Source organism: Agelaius tricolor, unplaced genomic scaffold (genome assembly GCF_023055355.1).
Source record: "Agelaius tricolor isolate 1412-34295 unplaced genomic scaffold, bAgeTri1.0.p SCAF_15, whole genome shotgun sequence".
NCBI classification, from domain to species: Eukaryota; Metazoa; Chordata; class Aves; order Passeriformes; family Icteridae; genus Agelaius; species Agelaius tricolor.
The window spans coordinates 3,892,298-3,918,226 of record NW_027269275.1 but is presented as its reverse complement, the minus strand read 5'-3'; the positions used below and the strand labels follow the sequence as shown (position 1 = coordinate 3,918,226).

The following is a 25,929-nucleotide window of genomic DNA, read 5'->3' as shown; positions in this document are numbered from 1 at the left end:
TGCCTGGGAGGAAAGACTGACCCCCAGCTGAGCACAGGCCCCTTTCAGGAGCTGTGCAGTGACAGTGTCACCCCTGAGCCTCCTTTTCTCCAGGCTGAGCACCCCCAGCTCCCTCAGGGCTTCCTCACAGGGTTTGTGTTCCCAGCCCCTCTCCAGCCCCGTTGCCTCCTCTGGGGGCACTCAAACATCCCAACATCCTTCCCAAACTGGGGCCAGACTGGACACAGCACTCCAGGTGTGGCCTCCCCAGTGCTGAGTACAGGGGAAGGATGATCTCCCTGCTCCTGCTGGCCACACCATTCCTGAGCCAGGCCAGGAGCCATTGGCCTGCTTGGCCCCCAGGGCACTCTGCTGGCTCATGGTCACTTGCTGCTGACCAAAACCCCCAGGTCCCTTTGTGCCTGGGCACTGCCCAGCCACCCTGTCCCCAGCCTGAAGGGGGTTTTGTGGCCAAAATGCAGGACTGGGCACTTGGACTTGGTTAAACCTCGCCTTGTTGGACTTGGCCCATCTATCCAGCCTGTCCAGGTCCCTCTGCAGAGCCCTCCTACCCTCCAGCAGACCAAAACATGCTCCCAGCTTGGCGTCATCTGCAAATTTACTGATGGTGGACTCAATCCCCTCATTCAGATCATCATGGAAGATACTGAACAGGAGTGATCAGTGCCCCAGCACAGAGCCTGAGGGACACCCCTGGTGCCTGGCCCCAGCTGGATGCAGCACCATCCCCACCACTCTCTGGGCCATCCAGCCACTTCTGAGCCCAGCACAGAGAGTGCTCCTGTCCTGTTGGGATCTCTGGCTGCTCAGAGTGACCCCAAGAAAAGTTGGGAAGTCTCTTTTCCCAGCCCAGTGCTTGAAGAAGCACTCAGGGCTCTTCATTTCTCGCTCTCAAGGTTGTTCATTGTTCCTTATCTATAAAATTATTTCTCTGCCCTGCCAGATCCACCCAGCAGGACAGTTCCAGGCACTCTGCCTGCCCCCAGGGCAGGGTTATGTCTTTATACTAAAAACTACCTGTACAATGGTTACAATTCCTTCCCAATACCCATCACCTGTGTTAGACACTGAGCTTCTACTCTAAACCAATCTGTGAGTGCCACCAGCACAGCAGAAGATGGAGGCCAAGAAGAAGAAGGAGAAAGGCCCTGTTCCCTCCATCTTTCCCCCTGAACCCCCATTCTAAAAACCCCAGAATCTACTATTTCAGTTTGTGATAAATTCACTATCATTCTACTTAATTTGTCATGGCTTGCTGATCTTCATCCAAGGATGGTAATTTGCTCCACAGGTCACAATCAAACCCACAGGGGCACCTTGGGCTCTGTGCCAGGGTCTCTGAGCCCCCTGGCAGGGTCTGGGCTGCTCAGGACAGCCAGAGGGGTGTCCTGGGTGCTGACACTGTCCCAGCCCTGGGCTGCAGCTTTTCCAGGAGTGAGCTGTGGGAGACAGTGCCAAAGGCCTTGCTGAAGTCCAGGCAGACACATCCACAGCCTTCCCCACTGTCACAGACATCTTTTATGAAAAATCTTTTTTCTTAGGATTTTTCCTCCTGAGAAGCTGAGAGGCCTCAAGGACAAAATGTAACCAATGGTTATCTGCTGCTGTGGAATGCAACAGGTGCATCTGGGATTGGTCTCATGTGGTTGTTTCTAATTAATGGCCAATCACAGTCAGCTGTCTCACTCTCTGGTCAGTCACAAGATTTTATTATCATTCCATTCTTTTCCATTCCTTGCTAGCCTTCTGATGAAATCCTTTCTTCTATTCTTTTAGTATAGTTTTAACATATCATTTTCTTTAATATAATATATCATAAAAAAATAAACCAGCCTTCTGAAACAGAGTCAACACTCTTGTCTCTTCCCTTGTCCTGAGACCCCTGTGAACAGCACATCCCACATCCACAGGTGGGTCACCTGGTCACAGAAGGAGATCAAGTTGGCCAGGCAGGTGCTGCCCCTCCTAAGCCCACGCTGGCTGGCTCTGATCCCTGGCCATCCTGTGGGTGCCCTGTGATGGCACTCAGGGTGATCTGTTCCATAACCTTGCTGGGCACCCAGGTCAGGCTGACAGGCCTGGAGTTCCCCAGCTCCTCCTTCCAGCCCTTCCTGGGCATGGGCTCACACTGGCACCTCCAGTGCTCTGGGACCTCCCTGCTGAGCCAGCACTGATGGTAAATGATGGAGAGCAGCCTGGGGAGCTCATTTATGCCAGCTCCCTCATCCCCCTGGGATGGATCCCCTCTGGGACCATAGACTTGTAAGTATCTAAATGGTTTAGCACAGCCCTGGCTGCTTCCTCCTGGGTTACAGGGGGCTGTCCTGCAGGGGGGCTCCCTTCTCCCTTCTCCCAGCTCAGGAGGCCAGCTGTCCTGAGAGCAATCTGTCCTACTGCTGAAAACTGAGAAAAATATGGCATGAAGTATCTCTACCTTCTCCTTAAGTCAATATATTTCCCCCTGCATCCAATGAAGTATGTCCTTGCCTGTCCTTTTGCCAGTATTGGTTTTGCACTTTAAATTCACTATATGTAAATGTTCTTAATTTTATGCCAACCTCTTCTCTATCCCTTACAGTAGTCACAGATCTATTACATTGCAGAAGATCCACATTTCACAAGAATACAAGCCACTATCTTAGTAGGGGAGCTAGACATAAATGATGGTGAAAAAAGCTAAAAATATTTTATGGCTGTCTTAATATAATTAGGTAAACCTTTCACAGTAGTGTTTCATGCATTCAGGTATTTTATGAAGGGTTCCTTACAAATCCAAGCTATTTTTCAGCTTATTGCTCTCTCTTTACACTTACAATTTCATTTATTTTCTTTGTGGTTAATTTCTAAGCTGTGTCAATCCTTACAATGAAAGTGCAGGTGGAGATGGTCTCCATTGACACAGTGGTGGTGCACATTTGTGTCATTTGATGCAGGAATAGCAGTAGAGGTCTTGACTGGCAAAGTAGAATATGGAGACTCTGCCTCAGGATAAACTGAACAAACCTGACTTAATACAAAACAGCTTGTGAAAGTAGTATATACATTACTTCCTAGATACAGAAACCAATATACCAGGTATCTTTCTCCTTTCTTAAAATTACAGTAAAAATAATCATGGTAGCACCAAATGTTTCAAACTTATTCACTGTTATACTGCAATTACATACTGTGCTTTTTGTTTAGAGGGTTGTAAAGAGAACTTATAACTAGGTTGGATGTTTGAAATCCTCTGAGTTTCTCAACCTTCTACCCTATGGTCACAAGAAAGTACTTGATGATAAGTGTACACCTGAGATACAATTAGATTTGGAAGAATGAAAATGTTAATGGATTTCAAGCTGAAGGAGTGGTACAGCCTCAAAGAAGTAGAAGACAGAACACTTGGGTTACAATATGGAGCAAAAAATGAAATACAAATAATCTCTAAATATTATTACATATTATAGTCATAATTCTCCAAGTAATGCTGTAAACAGTATCTGGCAGACATGCAATGCACAAATACAGTGGAAGAAGGCACTAGTGAAAATTACAATGATGATTTATTTTGTTTTTTCAAAACTTTTAAAGATAATCCATACATAAGTCTTTCATAAAACACTGGCAGAGAGTAACTACTTTTCTCATTAAAAAACCCCAAACATTTCACAATAGCTATTTAGCTTAGAAACACTGCTTACCTTAACTTTTTCTTCCAGTCTTCCTAAGCGCAGGCTGCCTTCTATAATTTTCTTGAGAACACCCTGATTCTCATTTTCCAAACATCTGGCCTGCAACCATGCAGTAAACAAAGCTACATGTAACCACTCTGTCTGTTTGTCAGGGCAGACAAAATGCATACATGAGGGAGACACAGCAATTCCATTTTGAACTCTAACTGTCTGAAGAACCAACATGGATAAAGAGTCCTGGAAATTATTCTCAGAACAGTTCAATAATAATCTGTCAACTGACTGTGAATATTATGAAGCAGTATTATTCTGAAATGAAACAAACTGTAAACCCAACCAATTCTGTGGGTTTTCCTACAAATCTAAGCATGCATTAGTAGGGATCCCATTTTTATGCATGACTCATCCTTTAGGTCACATCTAGCAGTCTGCTCTCAAACAAACCCTTGAATTTGGCAGGGGTTCAGGCAAGGATATTTTTAATATGGTATGATTAATATTTAAAAGTAGGTATCCCAGAGATTGAGATCTAAGAATTCAGTTCCCCCAGTTTCTAGGATATATTTATTGTGCCCAGTTTCACAATCCTGAAGTCCAGTTTGTAGTGGGGAAAAAGATTAGAGCTGTGTCACCATAATTCCTCTCCTAGAATTAGGAATTAACTGCTGTTAATTTATCCAATTTATCCAATTGATAATCCCAAAATTATCTTTTTATCCAATGCTGATGACAACCTTTGTCTACTACCTGAACAACAAATAAAAGAAGCTTTATTTTTACAAAGTTTTATGAAATTATTTCAGATTCAATTTGAAGACAAAAGTATGAATATGAAAAATTGAAATCGTGCCCAGTATCCTGAAAAAGAAACAAAATGGGTTTACAAAAAGCCCAGAAACCTCCATGCCAGGCACTTCCACTAAGCAGAAGCTGTTCCAAAACTCTCCATCAGCCTGTCCAAATGACTGCTAACCAACAAGGAGCAGTAATATGGATATGCACCCACAGCAGACAGTCCATACAGCTCACTCCAAGGGTAACAGTCCACCCTTAAGACTCAAAACAAATATTAAAATGTTATGCTTGTGTGCTATTTTTAAATACATGTAGCTCAACATCAATTTCTAAAACTAGGTTAAAAAAATCTTTTAAACTTGGCAAGTGCCATTTCAGACCCTAATGCTCATTAATGATATTACCTCCAGAAATAAGGGTAGATGCTTTTAATTGCTCCTCTAGAAAAAAAATCTTTCACTGCTCCTATCCTATTTTCTAAAGGCTACTTAAATAGAGCTAAATCCTTGAACTGGAATTACAGCTGTATTCTTTGATTCAGATTAATAATAACTTGTGCCAGTAGCATGATAACTGTGTGAAATATCAATTAAATCACATGAATTATTTAAAGGTAATTACCAAAAATACAAGATGATCACGTTCCTTAGCTGTCTTCTCCACCAGCCCAATAAGGTTTGCTAGATAGTGATGGGCTGCAACTTCTTTTTCCATTGCTTCCTCCAGCTGCAGTTGCAAAACACCAATTTTCTTCTTCAATCGTCTGTAAAAGAAAAGGGAAAATCTTTGGTTTGGGAATTAGGATTGGCCTTAAAAAACTTGTATCACACATGTGCAAATCAACATGTACAAGTCTCATACACAGTGCTAAAAATGCACTGGCTCAGAATATTTGCAGTGCCAATAGTACCATGTTAAAATTTCTGGGGCTGCTTTTTCTTTACAATATGTTATCTGAATTACAACAATAACAGTGGTTCAAAAGAACAGTTTGTGCAATGGCTACAAGCTCTTATTTTTTAAGATATAGAACAATAATGCTGTCTTTTTAAAATATTGTGAACTCCTCTCTAAGCTACCAGGTGCATAAGAAGATCTTCAAATAGTGTAAGTCTTATCCTTATCTAACTGCAAATAGGGTATGTCAACTCATCTTATTTTCAGATAAGTACACCTAATGATTAATTGCTATAGCTAGCTACTAATTACTAAATTAAAGGTATATTCTTAATTTGCACACAGACACAGAAAAGTGAGCATGAAAGGTTGGTAAAACTTGACAACCAGGCCTCTAGACATGACAAACATGCTTAGGTAACAGGTTTTTTTTTGCAGTAGGTAGAAAATACACATTATGGGAAGTCAGACAATATTTTTACAGATATTTCTGTTTTTAGAAATGAAAGTATTTCTGTACAAGAAAATGAGACTGTGATAAGACCTGTTTGTCTTTTGAGTCAACTGCATCTCAGTTTCCAGGATCTTCTTGTCAGCCATGAAGTTGTTTTTCTCCAAGAGCAGTTTCTTGTTTTCAGTTTGCAGTGATGCTATCTTTCCCATTACAGCTTCCACCTCAGAGAGCTTTTTCTCCTGCTCCTGCTGTAAACAGCTGCAAAACCCAACAGTGTAGAACAGGTATCATGTACAGATCTGCATCACTCAAATGCTAAGTTGCAGGAAGATACCCATGTTGAAGTTATGAAGTAAGATCCACTGAGAATGCTCAGTGTTCCCTGGTGACAACAGAGAGGTGTTACAATCTCATATCCAATTATTCAAGTAATTCCTTCTGACTGCACTTGATTTCAATTATAAAAATATGCTGTCCAGATGTAATCCCTTTGTGTTTCTTTTTTTTTTTTTTTTTTCAAATAAATTACTATCAACACCAAAATACAAGGTGTGAGGACTTCTCAGGATGGCACTGAAACAGTAGCCAGCACTATGCAAAGGCTTGAGAGCATTCAAATCTATGGAATGTCTTCACAGAAACATTACTCTGCAGATTATGCTGCACAGCAGCACTTTTGAGTTGTGATGTTTCATGTAATTTCCATATTATAACAATTAAAGAAACTTAGAACTTTTGGCTCAGAATTTCAGGATTCTTTAGACATGTTCCAAAGATGGGAACACAAGCATGTTTATAAAACACAAAGCATGTATATAAAAAACACAAAATGTTTTTTATATAGTAGTGATAGAAGCAAACAGATTTCACAAAAATAGTACTTTAAATGCCTCCTCTTCCACTATTTAAAATGGTGCAATTAGCAGTAGGTACTCTATGGTAAAAACACTTCTACCCATGTTTCTAGAACTGGGATTCTGCAATTTTAAATGTCTCTAAAAACTTAAGTATTTTTGAAACACTTCTTTCCCTTTCTTTGTGCTTTGGTGGTTACCTTCCTGGATTACCAGCACAAGTTTCCTCCCTGCAGAGTGCTGTGTGTCATGTGCATGCCTTGCACCAATGTTTCTCCCTATGTGCACCATCTACCAACCCATACCTTTTTAAATCATTCACCACAGCCAAGTGCTCCTCTGCTGTTATTCTGCTGTCCACTTTGGCTTTCAGCTCTTCACACGTAGAACACAAAGCTTCTAGCTGCTTCTGGTACTCTGTTATTTCTTCCTCTTGACTCTTGTTCTTACCTTCTAAGATTACTATTTGTTTGGTCAACTTGGAAGCTTTTGGAAGGAGGGGAAAAAAGTCAATTGTGTAGAGCAGAACTAATTCAAGCACTGGGTGAAACTTCAACAAAACCATTACTACATTCATTCCTAGCTGTTTACAACATTATGTAACAGACCATTTGTCAGTTTGTGTTTTTAACAGCTTGGACTTGACTTTTTGCTGTCTCAAGCAACTTGTTTTGGAATAGTGCAGAAACTTCAAGAGTACTTCTTTTCAAGGCTATAAGCTCACTAAAATGTCATTTTACTATGAAAAATTCTGATTCAGTTTGAAGTGCTCTTCAATTATACAAATGACTGTGTTGCTGTTTAACAGTTCTTCTCACTTTTTCAGAAGAAGTCAAAATGGAGTATTTTTTATAGTGTCAATAGGTGATAATGACATTTTTTAAAGTATCAGTTGACATCCAGAGCTTGATCTCCTATTAACATTACCTACATTCAAGGATGCTTTTTAAAGTTGCAAAAAAACCCCCAGCCAACCAAAACCAAAACACTGCCAAGCTCGCCAAAACAAAAAATGACAACAGAAAACAAACAAAAACCCTACAAAAATCAAAACCTGCAGTATCATCTTTAGTATAGTTCAGATGAGTAGCAACTCAAGCACTTGTACCTTCCTGAACATGCTGTCTGTGACTATCTTTTGCTTTAGCTTGTTGAATTTTGAGTTGCTCCATCAACACTGCATTTTCTTCCAAGACCAGCTTGGCCTGAGTTTGCAGCAGCTGCCTGCAATGATAAATATAAATAAAATAGAACTCAGATGTTATGTCCAAAGAACAAACACCAATTGATTGTCAACAGTGTAAAGTTACAAAATCATATTTGAACCTCTTTATTGAAAGCAATGGTAGGACCTGAGGTAACCAATCCTATGCAGATACTAACACCTGCATTTCTGTCTCATTGAAAGTAGGTCTTTGCCACTGGGTGGGTCTGCAGAAAGATGTAAAATTGTGCTGCATGCTGGCTCTTCCAAAATCCTCCTCATGCTGTCATCTGAGCCCCTGCATGCAACCACTACCTGTGCCATGGGTGCAGGAAGAATTTTTATGTTTACTCATAGTGGATGCTGCTGCCAAACCTGTTCCAAGCTCCTTGTGAGCAGAAGCTCACCCACAGTGCACTCAGAGCAGGATGAAAACTCTGCAGTGGCAGCAAATGCTCTGGGCAGCAGGTCTGGCACCAAAAGCACCCCTGGGCACTCCCATCCCAATCCCAAGAGACTGAGGAGCTGAATCCCAGCCAAAGTCTCCAGGGATCTCTGCACTTCCCAAGGGAAAGCCCCACAGCTAAGAGACTGCAGTCAGCTGCACTCCTCCTCCTCCTCCTCCTCCTCCCAGCCACATCTTTTAAGTATCAGTCATTCCCATCTCTTGGGCAACAAATGGGAGACAAAAAATTAATAAAAAAGGAAAAATCCCAACCTCCAACAACTACTTAACTTCATTATGCACTGTCTCACTTAATTTCATTTGCATTGTCTCACTTCTCAAAAACATCAAATTCTTCTAATGCCACATTCCAATGCTCTTTTGTATTAGTGAAAAACTGATGTCATTGGCACACTGTAAAGTATGTAACCTGCAATATCTAGGACAGAATTACATGGGCTTCCAGTGCAAAACTCCACATTCATATTTAATCTTTACTCCAAAATTCTTCTAGGCACTACAGATCAGCATTGTTCCAGCATGACACTCATAATGCTATTAATTCTTCAGAAAAACAGTGCTTACAGACAAAAAAAAATTCCTTAAGATCTGTAATTTTAAGATCCTTTCATTTCCTTAATTTTAAAAGTTTGCATTAAATAAGCAAAATAATTTTAAACTTTGAAATTAATTTCTAGGAATATAACTTGCCATTCTGTAGGAGCAATGAAGTTATTTAATTGCCCATGCAAATCTTCATTCTCCTTCACCAACTCTTCAACTCGTGCTTTAAAATTCTTCATATCCTCCTGGAAGACAAAGGATTTCATATAAAGTTCTTTATATTTATTTTTTTTTTAGAAATAATTAAGAAATCATTTAATTTTTACATCAAGAAAAAATTTTTAAGTACACATGCTTAGGTGCCTTCTAGTTCTTGTCATAATAGAATATTATCTCACTACTCACTCATCTCTAATTCAGGTGTGCATATTGATTTCTAAATTGTTTCATTAATCTAGTAATATTTGATTAAAAGTAATACTGATATTGTGCCACATTTTTGCAAGTTGCAGACCCTCAGAAGATAGGTTTAAAAAGCTGAATTCTGGAAATTACTGGCTGATACTATCCATTTTCAGTAGGAGTGACATGGATTTGAACATGGTAAGACAACACAGTGAATTTACAGTAATATAAAAAACCCCTGCTGTTTTCTGCTTATTTCATGGCTCAGTTTTTGGAAGGAAATATATTTATTTTCAAAACCTAGGATAGCTGTACTCTGAAACAAATAGCTATTTTTTTCAAAGATTCAGTGACAAAAAATATTTCTAAAAAACAAAAAGAGTACCCAATCTTTTAATACCTAGAAGTAAGGATTCTTCTACCACAAAACCCACAAGCAGCTGCAAGAGCACTGAGTTCCCACTATGAATTTAGGACTAAATTCTTTCTACCACTGACTAGTTAATGGTTTGCTCCATTTTTAGAGCACATCTTATCTATGTCAGTGTAGTGCATGCTCCTAAAAGTGAACAGGCTGACAAAAACAAGCCAACCAAGTAGGATGAGACAGCACAATACCATGCATGGAAAAGTAAAACAAACTAGCTTTAAATTTTAGGCAGAGAACATCACAGGCAAATCCCTTTTAAAAATTCAGTCATTTATTTCTGCTTTAGTGGATATTTTTTTTTTAAATGGCAACTTGCCTCATGTTCAAGAATAAAATCTTCCTTTTCTCTTATTCTATCTTCATACGCCAACAGAAGAGGTGACAAATACTTCATATCCAACTTAAAAGAAAATGAAAAAATAAATACATGTATATTAATTACAAGCTATCATGTCATCTGTATTTTTTACTTTGGCTCTAGATTATTAGTTTTGAAAGCTGTTAAAGGAGTTTCATGTATGACTTGCAGAACTTATACAAGCACACAGAGCATCACATGCAGAATGATGCTGCAGAAACACCTCACCCTGCTGTGGCAGGAGCAAGCTTTGGAAAGGAAAAGACCTCATGCTTTACTTTTCATCTTTCTTCTAAAAAGCAGCTTTAACTTATCACTCTATATAACACAGCAGAATATGGATGCAAGTGAATACAAAACAAGACTCAAACACTATAGTGAATGCTACTGCTAAAAAAAATTATCCCAGATTCATTAGTAAGTGGGAAGGGAACTTTTACACTCTCAAATCTGCATCTTTAAGACTAAATACATTCATATGTGATTATTGGCTATTTTGGCTAAAAAGAGAAAGCAGGAGAACTTTCCCATTCTGTACAGTTCTCAGTAACAGTGAGGAAGGAAAATATAAGATCTGTTGAGTATTTCAAGGAGAAATGTTTTTACATATTACAAATGCATTCCCTTTCACAGACTATTTCCTTCTCCTTGTCAGAAATTCATAGGCTACTACTGGATCCATGGCCATTACTACAATCAGAAATATTCTGGTTTTAGTATAATCACAAAAAAAGTAACAGCAAAAGATTACCAATTAAGACTAACAATTAAGATTACCAATTAAGAAATAGACCTTGAAGCAAACTACATGCTAGCCAATTCTAAGTGAAGATGGCATTTATGATTCTCAGTATAACAATACTTTTCAATAGTTCAAAGTTGGTGACTATGTGCAGTTTGTAACTTACTGTACATTCAGCTGGAACTGCACACATTCATTACAAAGTTCAGCCATACATATTTTTCTGCCACAAAAGAAATGTTTATAATATTCTATTAGTATGTGATAGTTCAGCAAAGTAATATCTGAATACTTTGATTCCAGTAAAGAAATTCTTCTTCTGTACTTAGAGAGGAATGAACAGTTAAGTGCAAATATTATTTGACTTACCAGCCATGGTGGTTGTGGTCCTTCCATGGGTAAGCTTTTCAGCTTTGCCTTCTAGAATAGATATTTAAAAAGATATTGACATTACTTCCTGATTTTTAAGCACCAGTTGCTGTCCACTGCAGTCACAATTATCACCCCAAACAAGATTATGTTTTCATTACATGTGTTGCATATGTTAACACACACCCAGTAAAACTGAAAGTTCAGGATCTTACTGATACAAAATAATACTGAATTCTTAATATTAGACTTAATGATAAAGGCTTATTTTGAATTATTTTAAATTTCAGAAAAAGAGCAATTTGTAGACTATATGACAAATCTGGTTTAGAAAACAGTCATAAAAACTCAAAAGATTAAATAACAGACAATGGGACATTTCAGTAGAAACTGCCTTGATAACCAAGATTCTCACCTCTTCTTGGGACAATGACCTGAATTTAGTTTGATAGCGACTTAATTCTACATTTAAACGATGAACCACTCTTTTCAAAGCATCATTTTCATCTACCAGCTCTTGTGCTTGTTGTCTGAGAGAAAGTAATTCTGTTAGCTCCCCTATTAAAACAAATATCCAACAAGAAAGTGCCATTAAAATTCAAGAAATGTTCACAACAATTTGTTAATTGTAATGAAAAACAGTTAAATAAGCTAGAATAATAACCAAGAACTTCTCTCAAAGAAAAATGGAAAAATCCCATGAAAAACTATTAACAAAAAATTCATTATATTTCAAACAACAAGTAATTTTTTTTCTTATCATGTACTTATTCCTTGATAAAATTTCTACAAATGTAGAAAATACTGTTTGGAAACTACTTCTGCATGCATACTTGCCTAAATCAATGACTTGAAACCTACTGCTAGAGGAAAAGGTTGTAAGAAATTAGAAATAGTGAAACAAGATAAGTACAGAATAGCTTATATGTTTCTCCCACCTTCTCTATGTGAGTTCTCTGCAGCTTCTTTTAGTCTTTTGTTTTCTTCTTCTAGTATCTTCAGCTTTAATTCCTGTTCTTTCATGAGCTGTTTTGTTCCCTCAAATTGCTGGACCACAGCTTGGTATGCCTTGCTCAGAGACCAATTTTCTTGTTTTAGTTCTCTGAATTTTTCCTTGCTTATATTTTCCCATACTTGCCTTGCCCGAACAGACACATCTGGAATGCCACAGAGCGAGGTATTTAAATACTAGCCAGACTGGAATAGGAGTTTCAGCAAATTAAAATCTATTTTTTCTAAAATTAACATTATATTGTGTGATACTTTAAGATGTAAATCAGTATCCAAACTGGAATAGGAGTTTCAGCAAATTACAATCCATTTTTTCTAAAATTAACATTATATTGCGTGATACTTTAAATCAGTATCCAGACTGGAATAGGAGTTTCAGCAAATTACAATCCATTTTTTCTAAAATTAACATTATATCGCGTGATACTTTAAGATGTAAATCAGTATCCAAACTGGAATAGGAGTTTCAGCAAATTACAATCCATTTTTTCTAAAATTAACATTATATTGCGTGATACTTTAAATCAGTATCCAGACTGGAATAGGAGTTTCAGCAAATTACAATCCATTTTTTCTAAAATTAACATTATATTGCGTGATACTTTAAATCAGTATCCAGACTGGAATAGGAGCTTCAGCAAATTAAAATCCATTTTTTCTAAAATTAACATTATATTGTGTGATACTTTAAGATCTAAATCAGTATCCAGACTGGAATAGGAGCTTCAGCAAATTAAAATCTATTTTTTCTAATATTAACATTATACATGAGTGATCCTTTATAAGATTTAAATCTTATCTTCCTGCTCAAGATAAGAGCAGGAAGAACAAAAACCAGTGGATTTGGAAAGAGAGCTGTGAAGTGGCTGCCAGTTCCCATCTTTTCTCTCAGACACTAAAACCATTCCTTCTTTCAATGTAAAAGTGTCAGCAGATCTCTCTCTCCCAAGTGTCAGTGACTGGAGAGGTGAAAGTGAAATGCCCACTGCAATAATCAAAGTGTTTGTGCCCTGCAGGGACTGGTCAGTATTCTGGATTCCTGCAAAATTTTATCACCCATACAATGAAAGCTTTACATTCCTTCCACTGAACAGTTCAGTGTTAGTGAATAAAAGTTACTGACCAATTCTTAGAAAAGTAAACTTTTAGATGATCTGCAAAACTCTGGATATGTTGTTGCATCAGTAAAACTGATTTTCACATACACATGCATATTAATAAAGTGAAAATATCTAGCAAAGTGATTGAAAAATCCAAAGTACCTGGGGATGGTGGAGGTTTGTCCTGTATCAGATTTACAGCTACTAATTTTTCCTCCTAGCAAAGAAATAAAAAATGAGATAATCTGCTTTAACAGCATCACTGCTGAAGAACTTAAATAAAATGTTTGAAGGAGTTTCTTTTATATCAACAAAATTGAATGTTGGATTCACTGCTGATAATACACAACTTATCATCTACTCATCTAGACATCATTTTATCAATTATCACTGCCATCAGTCACTTGTGGACACCTGCAACTCACTATTATCTTTAGTAGTCAGAAATGTACAGTTCTCAAAGCAATTTTTTTTACAGCTGACATAAAAGTCACAAACACAAAGGTTCCTGATGAAACAGGAAGGGTATTCTTCCCATTTGTTAGTTTGTACAGAGTAAGACTTTAGAGTAGTCAATTATGTCAGTCCCTAACTGGGTATCAGCAAATAAATTAAAATGTAAAGTGTTTTTCAGAGTTGAAGAACTTTGTTCTGGCTTTGATGGAAAAAAAATTGAAATTATTTGTACATTTTCAGAAGGGAAAGAATGACAGTGTCATTTATGCTAATGTATTTAGTTGAGGTGAAGGTGATGTAGAGACTTTCTCCATGTTTCTATGGAACAGCAGTGAAGTTTTGTAAGGATATGCTGTCATTAATTTAACATTGATGACACTGAGTGACACCAATGACTAATGAGACAAAACTAATGAACAATTTCAAAGAAAAAGATATGTGGTTAAGAACTTGCAAAGAAGTTCTGATAACAATGGAAGAACTGACCATTTTCATAAATAATCTACTGGCAAGTTGATCTGAGAAACTAAATTTTGGGTATTCTTTTTCAAGCTTATGAAAGCAGTCAGATCAGCTCAAATAGAAAACTCTACAAAAATGCAGTAAAGTCAGGCTCAGATTTTGAAAATTAACAGTATGAGCTATCTCTTGGTATAGCATGTTGGCTCTCATTCTAAGTTTCTTTCCTTCACATGAGGAGTAACAGACAATATACTATTAAAAAAAAACAAACAACAACTTTTCTGTGGCCCATTTACCTATAGAGTAGCATTTTTTCAAAATGAAGGATTAGCCATTCTTGTATTCCAAAAGAAAAAGATTCCATAGTGGCAATAAATTAGTTTTCTTTTAAGTGACTGCAAATCTATCAACTTTTTATGACAGGCTATTTTCCAAAATGCATCATAAATCAGCCTTTATAAAAGTCTTACCTTTAAATTCAAGCCCAGATTTTGGTCTTCTGTTAAAGAAAAACAGATCTTTCAGTCAATTAGAACAAAAATTATTTTAAGTCCATAAGCTCTAAGGGTTCATAAGGATATCTATGCACACATATAATTAATGCAAATAAATGTAAGAAAGTCCTTCCCAAACCACAGATTAGAGAATTAATTTTCCACTGTTTCATAGTAGAGCAGGACACTGAGGTGAGACCCCACTTTACCTCACACTGGATAGGTGCAAGTATGGAAGAAATGAAGTTGGCTTCTGTGATAAGTGTAGAATTTAACTGAAGAACAAATGAAATATTGTCACTGATGTTACTGGACTGGAATCCTACTGCATCTCTGAACCAAACAAGTGCAATTCTGACAGCTTGCAAGGCCTGCAGCAGTTACTATGGACAAGAGGGATTGGAAACAGTTTATATATCCTACATTTTCAGTTTAATGCCTTCTCTTCCCAAATAGTTCTATCAAAGCAACCATTCTTTCTCAATATTGTTCTCTATAAAAGAGAAATAAACAGAGGCCACTGAAATAATGAAATTGTGTCTTTGAATTTTATTCATGTTGGATCCAACACAAATAAAATTCAGAGACAGTTGTGTTTCCTCTTTCCTATCCACTAGCTACAGAGTGCTACCATCTGTGGGAGATCCAAAAAAATCTTATGGAATAAGGGCCTGACAGGACACACTTCTGTTCATTTCTGTCACTTCAGCTCATGGGAAAGCACCCTGGGAAAGCCTCAGCTAAAGGGATAGCAAAATCCAAGTTAGAAAACCTAAAAACCAAGTTGTGTAAACAGAAAACAATCCAAACAAGAAGGGTGTGCTCAGCTCATGTTTGGGGTTCTGATGGTCAGGGCACATGGACACTGAGATCAAAAAGGGGATGGGGAAAAGGAACATGAGAACAGCAGAACCTGCAGAAGCCTTAAAAAAGTGATTAAAAAGGGGATGGGGATAAGGAAATGTCAACAGCAGAACCTGCAGAAGCCTTAAAAAGGTGATCAAAAAGGGGATGGGGAAAAGGAACATGAGAACAGCAGAACCTGCAGAAGCCTTAAAAAGGTGATCAAAAAGGGGATGGGGATAAGGAAATGTCAACAGCAGAACCTGCAGAAGCCTTAAAAAGGTGATCAAAAAGGGGATGGGGTAAAGGAACATGAGAACAGCAGCACCTGCAGGGGCAGGCAGCCACTGCATGTTTTTTCTATTCCATGGGAATGGAAACAGGGAAGAGTTTACTCTCTAAATGCAGCATAAAAAAGTTTTTTGCAAGAAATAATCTTCCTTTGCAGCTGCTATGGGGAATCTGTGTTTTTCATTCATCATTGTTACAACTATCCTCTGTAGAAACTGCATTTTTCAGTTCCAAAACTAATTCTTATTTCCCTTTTCCTGATTTAAAAATAACAGACAAGATAATTATGCTAACAGACAAGAAAACTGCTATACCAGTAGACTGGTCTTGCTCTATTGTTATAATTTTTCTCCAAAATATTCTATTGTTATAAGAATATAGCCTAAGGACAGATACAGTAACAACAGAAATGTCCCTAATCTAATGAAATTACATACTGAAAAAAACTATTTGTGAATCTTAACAATTCAGTGCTTAGGTTGATATTCTGACACTGATTATCATGTTAATTTCTCTGTTTTGAAGAAATATCCTGACACCAATAATGATACAACTTTTGTAAAAGGTATAAACAACACTACTATCATGCCATTTGATTATTTAAAAACTCAAGAAGTTTTGATTACTGTTTTTCAGACAAGTAAAATAACTGATTAAAAATGTTTTCCTTTATCTCTAGCTTTTTTTTTAACATTGCTAGTTTCTACAGCTTCTACTTTTTTCTTTTTTTTTTTTTTTTAACACAGTGACACTCCAAAAAGTTCCAGATCACAAACCTGACTGCTTCTGGCCCATATATCAACAAAAACACAGTACAGAATGACTGCACTTTACAAGGCAAGAGTTCACAAAACCTTCCTCCCCAGCTCCTCATTTTACAGTGCCTGACAGTTTGTTCCACAGTGAGTATAAACCAATCTTTCCTCTTTGCAGGTTTTTAGTTTCCTGTATTAGAAACTGCTAAGTATTCAGTAGCATTTCTTTAACTGCCCTTTTAAAAAAGGAGTATAATATTATAATATAGTATTATTTTATTAATTTTTTCCCCAATGGTAGTAAAAGGCAAGGCATTTTGACTTAAAGTAAGTTTACTTACCTTCTATTTGTACACTTGACTTATCCACCACCACCTGACACTGAGTTTCATGGGAAGAAACCTCCTTCTTGTCAGCATTAGGAACAGGAGATGGTGGAAACTCTTCCTATGTAAAAAGAAGACAAACCTCTCTAAATCATGAGGTCACTGTTAAAACAGCCCATGCACCTTGATACCTGCAGGACACATTTAGTGTATTAGTATTATATATATTAGTAACATCCCACTCACATTCAGAATTGTTCACTAATATTTTAAGATAGTAAATTACAAGATTTGTTTCTTCTCTTGTTTTCTTGGGGGGTTTTTGTGGTTTTTTTTGTGTTGCTGTAGTTTAGGGCTCTATGCAAATAAAATCCAAACCTTACAATGATCAGCAGGAGGTTAGCAAGTATGAAGTGATTAGTTCAAGTACTCTCTGTCACCTTCCTTGGTTACAAGAGTCCATGAAATTATCCTCTGTATCCTTGTTTGCTGTGGGGTATGTGATCTTGATTATCAACCATTTATCTACTGTATCCCTCTGTGAGGGATGAATGAACCATCAATGAACCACAATTAACATTATCTTTGCTGGTTTGCCCACTGATCACACACCACTGTTCCACATATTCTGCTCACTCCCCTCCCCTTTTTTTTTTCTTCCCCTTCTGTGGTACTTTCTTGTCATAGGGAGGAAATGATGAATTTGACTCTATGTTTTTAGAAGGCTAATTTATTATTTTATGATACTATATTATATTAAAGAATACTATACTAAAATTATACTAAAGAATAGAGAAAGGATACAGACAGAAGGCTTAACAAGATACCAATGAAAAGCTCATGACTCTCTCCAGAGCTCTGACACAGCTGGACTGTGATTGGTCATTAAGTCAAAACAATTCACATGAAACCAATCAAACAATGACCAGTTGGTAAATAACGTCTAAACTGCATTCTAAAGCAGCAAAACACAGGAGAAGCAAATTAGATCATTATGGCTTTCATTTTTCTCTGAGGCTTCTCAGCTTCCCAGGAGAAGAAATCCTGGCAAAGGGATTTTTCAGAAAATGTGACAGTGACACCCTTCCCTCCTCTTACCAGCAACTGTCTCTGCACCTTGGGGTATTTTATGGATTCTTCCACATTTTGGGAATTGTGGAGTATATTCTAAGACTGATGGCCATACTTTACTGGGGCTGGGTTTTTTGAAGAGGCATTTTTTAAGAGATTTTTTTTGCCTTTTTCTTACTCAGGTACTTCTTCCTGTTTGTTAAATTTTTGTCTCATTTTTTATTTAACCTTAAATGTGCCTTAGGAGTATTAAGTTCATTGCTGATTAAGACAATCAAATATTATAACATACAAAAATTCCCTTGTCTTCAAGAAAAGATTATTTATTTTGTTTGATTCTGAATCCTCCCATTTCTATATAAGTCTGTCCTCATTAGCACAATACTGAACCATTAACTAAGCTTTCACCATTTAATAGTAAATTTACTAGTGCTTTTAACAAATCATCTACTATGTAAGTATAAGCTCAATATAAATTATTGGACATTTTACAAGACTATGCATAATTATTATATACAATATAATTATGCATGATAATTATATACAATACCAGTGTGCTCCTAATAACCAGAGAGAGACTCTGTGACAACCAACAACCCTACCTAATTCATGTGAGAGTAAATGAATCACAAAAATTAGGATGTGAAATAAATATTGAATATATGTCTGAAGAGTAAGAAGAGAATACAAAGCATCTGAAATATTAACATGCATTCATATATTAAAACATGGTAAAGGAACTAATGCATTTTAAAATCTTACCGCTTTAGTTTTGCAGGGAACAGCATAAATAGCATTGGTGCTAAAGCTTCCTTCCCTTTTCTCATTACTCTGGCAGCTGGACTCTGCCTCTTTATCAGCATCTGAAAGATATGTGTCCATGTCCTCATCTTCACCATAATTGCCTGTTATTTCCAGGGACTGTAGAGGAGATCTGTCACAACCATCAAGGTTCCAGTTAGATCTGCAAAAAGCAATTTAATGCCTGTTTCAGCACTGTCTTCTCTTCAAAATAACCCAACTCTAGTAAAGTAGAACCATTGGTCTTACAATGTACACAGCTCCAAAGAGACACAGAGACATCTAAGCTTCCTTTCATTCCTTGTTAGCTGAACAAAGAACAAAAGCTGAAACAAGGTATGTAGTTGTCTTGCTTTCAAGACAAATTTCAGGAGAAAACACCCTGGAATGATAATTTCCTCTAAAGAGAAGAGCTTCAATAACTCCCTTTTCTTCTGCCAATGAGAGAAATGGATACCAAGGGGTGAAAGTGAAAAAAAACCTGGTTACTAACAAAAAAAATACGGGTGCCTGCAAAGCAGAGAACCAGAAAAAAAAAAAGAAATAAATGGTAAATATTAAAATTGTGGAGCCCTAGCCCCCCCAGAAGCACCACATCAGCCTTGGCTGCCAGCAGTGCCCCCTCGGTGCAGTTACAAATGCAGCCAGCAGGGGCGCTGCTGGCTCCCGGCCGGCCGCGTGGGTGCAATGATTCCTCCGAGGCTGCAGGGGGCGCTGTGGCACGAGTCTGGCCATTAGTGTCTCTGACTCGGATACTGGCGGGCACAGCCGGCACAATGGCAGGCACAGCCGGCACACAGGGATGGAGAAGGGGATGGATGTGTCACACCATGGCAGGCACAGCCAGCACAATGGCCATGGAGAAGGGGCTGGATGTGTCACACAATGGCGGGCACAGCCAGCACAATGGCCATGGAGAAGGGGCTGGATGTGTCACACAATGGCGGGCACAGCCAGCACAATGGTGGGCACAGCCAGCACACAGGGATGGAGAAGATACTGGCCGTGTCACACAGACAATGGAGGGCACAGATGGCACAGAGCGATGGAGAAGGTGCTGGCTGTGTCACACAGACAATGGTGGGCACAGATGGCACACAGAGATGGAGAAGGCACTGGCTGTGTCTCTCTCTCTCTCTCACACAATGGCAGGCACAGCCGGCACACAGGGATGGAGAAGGGGATGGATGTGTCACACCATGGCAGACACAGCCGGCACAATGGCCATGGAGAAGGGGCTGGATGTGTCACACAATGGCGGGCACAGCCAGCACAATGGTGGGCACAGCCAGCACACAGTGATGGAGAAGGGGCTGGCCTTGTCATACAGACAATGGTGGGCACAGCCGGCACACGGGGATGGAGAAGTGCTGGCCATGTCACACAGACAATGGCGGGCACAGATGGCACACAGAGATGGAGAAGGAGCTGGCTGTGTCACACAGACAATGGCAGGCACACAGGGATGGAGAAGGCACTGGCTGTGTCTCTCTCTCACACACAATGGTGGGCACAGCTGGCACACAGGCATGGAGAAGGCACTGGCTGTGTCTCTCTCTCTCACACAATGGTGGGCACAGCTGGCACACAGGGATGGAGAAGGCGTTGGCTATGTCACACAATGGCGGGCACAGCTGGCACACAGGGATGGAGAAGGCACTGGCTGTGTCTCTCTCACACAGACAATGGCGGGCACAGCTGGCACACAGGCATGGAGAAGGCACTGGCTGTGTCTCTCTCTCTCACACAATGGCAGGCACAGCTGGCACACAGGGATGGAGAAGGTGCCTCCATTACAAACTCAGAGTGGCACCTGGTCCTGGTGCCCCTCTGGATAGCGAAAGGGGCTGCAGCAGGACACCTGAGAGCAGCAAGCCCGAACAGCAGGGCGAGCTCCCCCAGGACAGCAAGCAAGAGGCAGCAGAGACTCTGCAGCTGTAGCTGAACTTTTCACCTCCTGGAAGGGAGGGGCAAAACAGCTCCAGTGTAGGGAAAACCCCGGAGCAGCAGCCAGGGCACTGTGGAGGGTGCTGGGCAGCAGCCCCAGCTCCCAAACACATCTGAGAAACTCCCCAGGACTGCTCACTGGCACTGGCTGGTGCCTGGCTTGGGCTGTGCAGAGCTCCTGGTGGGCACACACTGGCTCTGGGCTTCCCAAGAGCAGAGCAGCAAAAGAGGCTAAGCTGGCAAGCTCAGTCACAGTGCCAAAGCAAAAATAACAATAATTAAAAAAAAACAACAACAAAACAACCAACCAACCAAAAAAAAACAACCCAAACAACAAGAAACAAAAAGAAACCAAAGAAACCAACCAACCAACAAAACAAAAAAACCCAAACAAAAAAAAAAACAAAAACCAACCAACCAACAAACAAAACAAAACCAAAAAAAAACCAGAAAAACCCATAAAACCCCAAAAACACAAAAAAAAAAGCAACAAAAAAAACCGAACCACAAAAAGAAGCAGGCAATACCCACAGAAACAGCAGGATCCCTGGACAGTGTGTCCAGTGGAACGAGCCCATTCCTCTCACCCTGCCCCAAACTCCCTCTGGACACCCCAGCTCAGCTCCATTCTTCTCAACAGCCCCAGAGCCAGGGAGGGTGAGGGCTGAAGCAGGGACAGCATCCACCCTGGGCACAAACCAAACCAAACAGATCAACAACCCCAAATGGTATGGGATAATAAACCATCTCCAAGACAGTGTCAACGTGTATACTCTAAAATAGATAATTAACAGTGGTACTACCTTTTCCTCTCTATCTTAAAATTCCAGATTAGAGATAGAAGGTTCCTAATTCTACCAAAAAGACAGTCTGAAATAATCATTTTAGCACAAAGGAAATACCTTAGATGTAATTCAAGTGATTCCTCAGTTTACCACATTCTGTAAAATTGATCATCATTTGACAGAAACAGTATGTGATTTTAGTTATGATTGTTGTACAATCAAAATCTGCCTCTCTGAAGATTGTATTTGTGACACCACTTTACAAGAAACAGAATAAGGATTGTTAGACACTTCAGACTGAATTTATGGTATGGTAAGAAAAATGTAAGTAGCTGTAACATCAGGAGTTTGCTGTCACTCTTTGGTAAAATTGATCACTGAGAGATTCCAAGGTATCATTTATCATCACAATTTCAGGTATCAAACCAGAAAGCATACACTACCCTATTCCAAGCTCTGTGACTGTTGCATATGGCTCCAAACATTCTTGTTCCAAGTAGGTGGAATCACCTTCAGAAAGGGATCTCTGCCGAGGCTGAGGAATAGCAACAGTGCGCCCCGTTAGTGTCGTTGCAAGGATTGCTGCTGCTAGAGCAGACCTGGGAGGAAACAGAATAAAGCAATGAAGCAACACTGCTGCTTGCTCTGGGCTCCACGTTTTATAACTTTTCCTTTGCAAAATGTCTTCACTATTTAATCAAAGCAAAACGTTCACAGTTAACAAGCATAAATACCAGTGAATGCTGTGGGATTGGTTATAAACTATAAACTATACCTCCCAAAGTAAAGCACAAAACAGTAATGCTTCTCTGTTTAATCAAAGCAAAATGGTCACAGTTAACAAGCATAAATACCAGTGAATGCTATGGGATTGGTTATAAACTATACCTCCCAAAGTAAAGCACAAAACAGTACTGCTTCTCTGTTTAATCAAAGCAAAATGGTCACAGTTAACAAGCATAAATACCAGTGAATGCTATGGGATTGGTTATAAACTATAAACTATACCTCCCAAAGTAAAGCACAAAACAGTAATGCTTCTCTGTTTAATCAAAGCAAAATGTTCACAGTTAACAAGCATAAATACCAGTGAATGCTGTGGGATTGGTTATAAACTATAACCTCCCAAAGTAAAGCACAAAACAATGCAGCTATCCAAGAGTAAGGCACAATATCTACTGGTTTTCCCAAATCCCATGCATGAAAATCATGGAATATACCGAGTTACTTTCCCAAAATTCACATCAATAATTTCCAGTATTTAGCATTCACCTCAGCCATAACAATACTACCTTGTGTTGTGTTGAAAAGGTCTTCCATGTCCTGCTATTTTGTCTCCATTATTCCCTACTCTAAACCTTTTACTGATGACTCTGAAGTTGTTAATAAATGTTGGCACACTGCAAACCAGGACAAGCAAACAGAAGTGCCTATTTGTGTGATGCTGTGGAGTACAGAGAAGGGTATGATGAAAAGGAAAAATAAGTAGTAACTAAGATTAAAGCAGTGAAAAGCTGAGAACTGTAAAATGAATGACAAGAACTTGAGGCCAAGAAGGCAGAAGAAATAAATTAGAATTAAGTAGGAATGTTACAGACACTAGAAAGGCCATGGAAAACTACCAGAATGCAGAAAAAACATAGAATAAAAACTGTAAGAAACTACAACTTAAAAGAAAAATAATTTGCATTTTTCCAATCCAGAGTGGTGTTACATGCCAGTTTTTTAAGTCCCTGGTATGGTAGCAAGGTTTAATTTATGTTTTTCTAATGAGCTAACATCTCCTGACTCACAGGACTTGTGCTGCTGCAGTCCTACACTCTACTGTAGCAGCCAAATTAAAAATTCCACTAACTTTAAATAGTCCATTTGTCTTTAATTGACTCACAGCAGTTCACAACAGTTACTGAATATTTACCATGCTTAGGAGTGGGGAAAAAAAACTTCAGAGTGAGAAACTCCCCCCCCTTAAAAATATATTATTTTTATGAAAAGTTTTGAAAACACTGTAAAGACATGCAATTCTAATCAGATTTTTCTAGTATGCTACAATACCTGATGAAACAACAAAAAATATTTTAAAAAAAGAGAAAAATTAAAAAAAAAAACCCAAAAAGCAACACATACCTGGGCCTTTCTGGAGAAGGGTTTGGACTACGAGGGGGAGGGGTGCGGGGAACTGCAGGTTTAGGAGCTATGGTAGCAGCAGGGACCAGGCCATGAGCTATGTGTTTCTAAATGATGTAAAATAAAATTAGTTGACAATGATTTTAAGGATTACAATGAGAAAAAACACAGAACTGAATGCGCACAGAAATTAACAATGCAAAATAATATAAAAAGGAAGAACAATTACATGCAATTAATGTAAACAGAAGACTTGAAATGGCATTTCATTCCCCTTAAAGTCAGAACACCACCTAAAGCTGGCAAGTTCATTTAACATTTATCAACAGCTGCTCTTGAAGGTCAGAAATGTAATTTACATGAGATCCATGAATGTACATTTCCTATCCACTATATCACAGTTTGGAAAACAAGAATTTTAACTTACTCATCTTTTTCCTACGGGTATACAAGAAAAAAGTTATTTTCTAGTCCAGTTTTTCAAAATATCTGAATGCTGCTTCAGTGTAACAATATGAGTCCCTTTCTTCTAGAGTTTGTTAATCCTCAGTCGTAGCAGTGTGAGGTGAAAAAAAACCCTACCACTAAGTCTTGCAGTCAAAGGTTCAACCTTAATTAAAAAAAAAAAAAAACACCAATATTTTTTTTCATCAGCAAGCACAGTATTTTTTTTAATGGTATAATAAAAAATCCCAGCTCAGAAAAACTGGGACCAGAGTAAAGTACTGTGAAGGAAACTGCATTGTATTCCTCAACCAGGAAAACTGACTGAGGTTGGACGGGAGCTCTGGCCACTGTCCAGCTCAATTGAGCTCCTGCTCAAAGGTGGGTGAGGGCTGCTTGGTGTCCTGTCCAGTCGTGTCTTGTGTATCTCCAGCCTGGACCAGCGCTGAGCCACCTCACAGTATTTTATTATTATGTTTAAGTTGAATTATCTGTGCTCGAGTTTGTGCTCATTACCTCTTGTTCTGTCTCTAGGCATCAGAGAATACTTTGCCATAATAGAGTCCATCACCTTTGGGCAGATGTTACTTTTCTATGGAGTGAAAGAGGCTAAGTTCCTGCTATTTCTGCTACAGATCTTTCCCCCCCCAGTTATTCTTTAATCCACTTCTCCAACAGGAGAATGAAGATGCAGACTGGGAAATATTTCTGGTTTTACATGAAGCCACATCGAATAATTAAATGGTGCATTAAAAGGCTGCCTTTTCACTCAGTCATGCAAACACAGTAATTCTGCACGTCTGTCTGGCATGCACCATTCGTCTACTACAGGCTGTTGACTGTAAACGACTGTGACTGACCCTACTAAAACACATCTGAAGTAAAAGTCATCCCACAGGAAAAGGATGACAACAACAGAAGATCAATACTTTCACTGTAGCAATAAACAAAAATTCATTTAGTTCAAGTGTGTTGGAAGAGAACACCCGCACAGCCTGTGGCTGCTTTGGGCCGCCCATCAGAACTTTTATCAGCTCACTTTACCGAACGGCGCTTCGAGGATCGCCCCGGCAAGAGCGGGGAGCGAGCGAGCTGCGCTGCCAGCCCGGCCAGAGGGGAGGGGAAGGGAAAGGGAAAGGGAAAAGGAAGCTCGGCGTTCCTGAAAAGCCAGGCAGGCCCGGGACTGAGGGAAAGGAACGCATCAGCCCCCAGACACCATTTTGTCTTGGTTTGGGCTTCATTTTTCTCCCCGATTTTCATTTTAAACTGGTCAGCGATCACCGGCATCAGCAGCAGAAACCACCCCTCGCCCCAGCCGCGCTCAGACCCCCTGTCCTGCTGCTGTCGCTGCTCACGGTAAAGGAGCCCCATGCCGGGCACAGCGATACTCACGAAGGGGCCCCTGCGGCCTCTCCTGAACAGGAACGCCATCAGGACGGGACGGCTCCAACCACCGCCTCACGGCCGCCTCCCCGCCGCGTCGGACGCTTCGCCTTCGCGACCCGCCTGGAAACAAAGCCACGGCGGATTTGCTGCGGGCCCCAGCTCCTCCAGTCAGCACGGGCTTTACTCACCCTCGCTCGGCCGTAGCAACAGCTCCGGGTGCGGCCCGCCCTCCGCCTCTCCGCCCCTCCGCTCCTCCTCCGCCCGCGGCCTGTGGAGCTCCCGCTGCCGCTTCCCGGTGCCGCTTCCCGGTGCCGCTGCCCGGCGGGCCCTTGGCTGCTGCGGGCGGCTGCTCCGGGCCGGGCGGCTCCTCCGGGCCGGGCGGCGCCCCTGCGATCTCCGCCGTGGGATGTGTGTCGGTGTGGTACCAGCCTGCCTGTGGTGC

General features: G+C 39.7%; 1 protein-coding gene across 3 annotated transcripts in view; it reads right to left on the bottom strand.

Moving 5' to 3' along the window:
* CEP89 (centrosomal protein 89) overlaps nucleotides 1-25,802 on the bottom strand; it is a 37,343-nt gene extending 11,541 nt beyond the window's left edge. Inside the window, exons 1-17 of one of the 3 annotated variants that reach the window (XM_071440250.1) lie at nucleotides 25,494-25,669; nucleotides 23,658-23,764; nucleotides 21,974-22,129; nucleotides 18,760-18,961; nucleotides 16,942-17,047; nucleotides 14,688-14,716; nucleotides 13,462-13,516; nucleotides 12,127-12,345; nucleotides 11,604-11,746; nucleotides 11,189-11,239; nucleotides 10,036-10,119; nucleotides 9,028-9,129; nucleotides 7,780-7,891; nucleotides 6,977-7,157; nucleotides 5,908-6,075; nucleotides 5,088-5,229; nucleotides 3,681-3,770 (exon numbers count right to left, since the gene is read on the bottom strand). In XM_071440250.1, coding sequence (XP_071296351.1) covers nucleotides 3,681-3,770; nucleotides 5,088-5,229; nucleotides 5,908-6,075; nucleotides 6,977-7,157; nucleotides 7,780-7,891; nucleotides 9,028-9,129; nucleotides 10,036-10,119; nucleotides 11,189-11,239; nucleotides 11,604-11,746; nucleotides 12,127-12,345; nucleotides 13,462-13,516; nucleotides 14,688-14,716; nucleotides 16,942-17,047; nucleotides 18,760-18,961; nucleotides 21,974-22,129; nucleotides 23,658-23,764; nucleotides 25,494-25,532 — 1,986 coding nt within the window. In that variant the 5' untranslated portion in view covers nucleotides 25,533-25,669. The other 2 variants (XM_071440253.1, XM_071440252.1) reach the window with 2 other exon arrangements.
* Between the last annotated feature and the right edge of the window lie 127 nt (nucleotides 25,803-25,929).